This window comes from Manihot esculenta, chromosome 6, assembly GCF_001659605.2.
Source record: "Manihot esculenta cultivar AM560-2 chromosome 6, M.esculenta_v8, whole genome shotgun sequence".
NCBI lineage: Eukaryota > Viridiplantae > Streptophyta > Magnoliopsida > Malpighiales > Euphorbiaceae > Manihot > Manihot esculenta.
Window position 1 is genome coordinate 13,040,674 of NC_035166.2, and position 2,390 is coordinate 13,043,063.

A 2,390-nucleotide genomic window follows, 5' to 3' on the forward strand; every position below is an offset into this window, starting at 1 on the left:
TCTTTGCAGTATACGCATACCCAACTACAACAGTCAGCAGTTATAACCCAAGCAGACGTAAAAGAAGAAAAAGAAGAAGAATTGAAATGAGATTTGATTTGCAACAGAGCAATTCTCTCATTCTCCAAACATCCATAAGAGCACCAACTCTCTTTTAATAATAAAATCATCATCACCATTATCCAACACTCCTTTATTATAATCTCTTGCTTCCCAATACATAAATGCTTTCACCTTTTATAGCCAGATCCCAGCCCAATGGGACCATGCCTAGAATACCGTATTGTTTGGTTTTAATTATAAGTCATGAATTAATTTTGAATTAATTAGTACTATCATTTTCTTTGAATCAATTATGCAAGTTGTAAGACTTCTCTATGGGACGAGATTCCATCCTACTAAAAGGGACGGGTAATTATTTTATTTTATATAAAATTTTAAAAATAACTAAATTTGAATAAAATTGAGAATTCAATTAGGAGTTAATTCAATAATTGTTTAAATATAAGTTATTTTCCGTAAATAAATAAAATTTTAATTTATTTTTTTTAAATCAAAACTCTTTAAATAACTTAATCACCTAACCCTATTTCATAAAAGAGCTGTTTAAATCCTATTTCATATAAAAGCTGTTTAAACTAAGTTTTAATACATTTTACAAATTCTGAACTGTGAAATATAAAAAGAATTAAGATATTTTTTTTAATATTACATGTTACTGAAGAAATATGTAGGGATTTTATTAAGAAAGTTTTCGCAAGCTCAATTTAGAGGCAAATATAGTAAAGGAAATGCACAATTTACATTATTTTAAACTTGGACAAACAACCAATATTGTCTATTAGAAAATAGTAGCACTTGTCTATACTAATCTCAACGAAGTAAAACCAAACTTGCCTCCAATATGGATTTATGAATAAAACTCCAGCAATTGTCACCAACACCATAGCGTAAGCCACCCCAAAACTCACACAAAAATCTTCCATGTCAATGAAGCAATTACTTTCTTCAGTATCATTTGAACTTCTTGAGATTGATGGAGAAGATTCCATTGTAGCACAATCTTTTTGCAATGGCCATCCACAAAGAAGAGGGTTATCTCGATAGCTGCTTTCATCAAATGTTGCAAACTGTTTAACCTTTTCCGGTGTTCTACCAGATAAATCATTGCATGATACATTGAAGACTTCCAAAAAATCCAACTCAGTGAGTTGAGAAGGAATGTTCCCTTGCAAGTTGTTGTGTGAAAGATCCAAGCTTTCAATTTGACTCAAGTTAGAAAATGATGCTGGGATTTTTCCATTCAAATTGTTGTGGGATAAATTTAGTACATGGATCTCATTGAGGTAACCAATTTGGATAGGAATTTGGCCTATCAGCTTGTTGCATGAGAGATCAATTCCTGAGAAGTAATACAGCATGCTTTTTTGGTAAGAATAGATATTCCTCTTCGTTGTGAATTCTATCTCTTCACCATTAGACAAGGAAGCAAAATTGCTTGTAGATCTTAGACAAGGGGGAATATGACCAGACAGATTATTATGTGAAAGGTCAATCAAGCTTAATTGGGTCAAATTGCACAAATGAATTGGGATTTCCCCTTCAATATTATTATGACCCAAAATCATATAGCCCAATTGATAAAATCTTTCAAACCATGATGGAATGCTTCCAGTCATATTATTGTGGCTAAGATCTAACACAACCAATTGAAGGCAATCGAAAAATGCATCTTCTAATGATCCTTGAAGCTGATTTCTGGACAAATGAACTCCTACCATATTTGAACAGCTAAAATCAGAGGGTAGGCTTCCAGAAATATCATTGTTGGATAAGTCTAAAATTTTCAATAGGCTCATATTTCAAAATGAAGAAGGAATGCTACCATTGAAATCATTTTTAGACAAGTCTACAAGTTCCAATCTCGGCAAATGTGTTGCAATATCTGGTGGAATAATTCCGTGGAAGAGATTATCTGAGATATCTAAGAATGACAAATTCAAATGAGAATGAAGTGGTAATTGAAGAGGCCCTGAGAGGGAATTGTTTTTTAAGTAAAGGTCTTCTAGTTTTGTGTTGTTTTCTAACAACCAATATGGAAATCTTCCTCTCAATTTCAAGCTCTGCAGTCTGGCTACTCGTAGATTATGCTGATAATAAAGGAATTTGGGAAATGCTTCATTGCATGCATAACCATCGATAAAAAGAGTCTCTAGTTGAAATATTGGGGTCAAATTTTGTTCAGTTTTTTCTCTATATATTTCATTGTTACCCTGACTTAGAAAGTATTTGAGTTTTGAATGGTTAAAAAATAGGCCCAACGATATTGGAATTTGAAAAAGATTGTGTGAGAGATCCAAATATTGAGATTTGTTAAATCTCTAAGTGGA

At 32.2% G+C, this 2,390-nt stretch overlaps 1 protein-coding gene across 1 annotated transcript; it reads right to left on the reverse strand.

Moving 5' to 3' along the window:
- Nucleotides 1–800: 800 nt before the first annotated feature.
- On the reverse strand, nucleotides 801–2,004 carry LOC110617845 (receptor-like protein 15). Its single transcript, XM_021760850.2, has one exon. It carries the CDS (start codon nucleotides 1,857–1,859, stop codon nucleotides 801–803), a length of 1,059 nt encoding a protein of 352 aa, XP_021616542.2. The 5' UTR covers nucleotides 1,860–2,004.
- Between the last annotated feature and the right edge of the window lie 386 nt (nucleotides 2,005–2,390).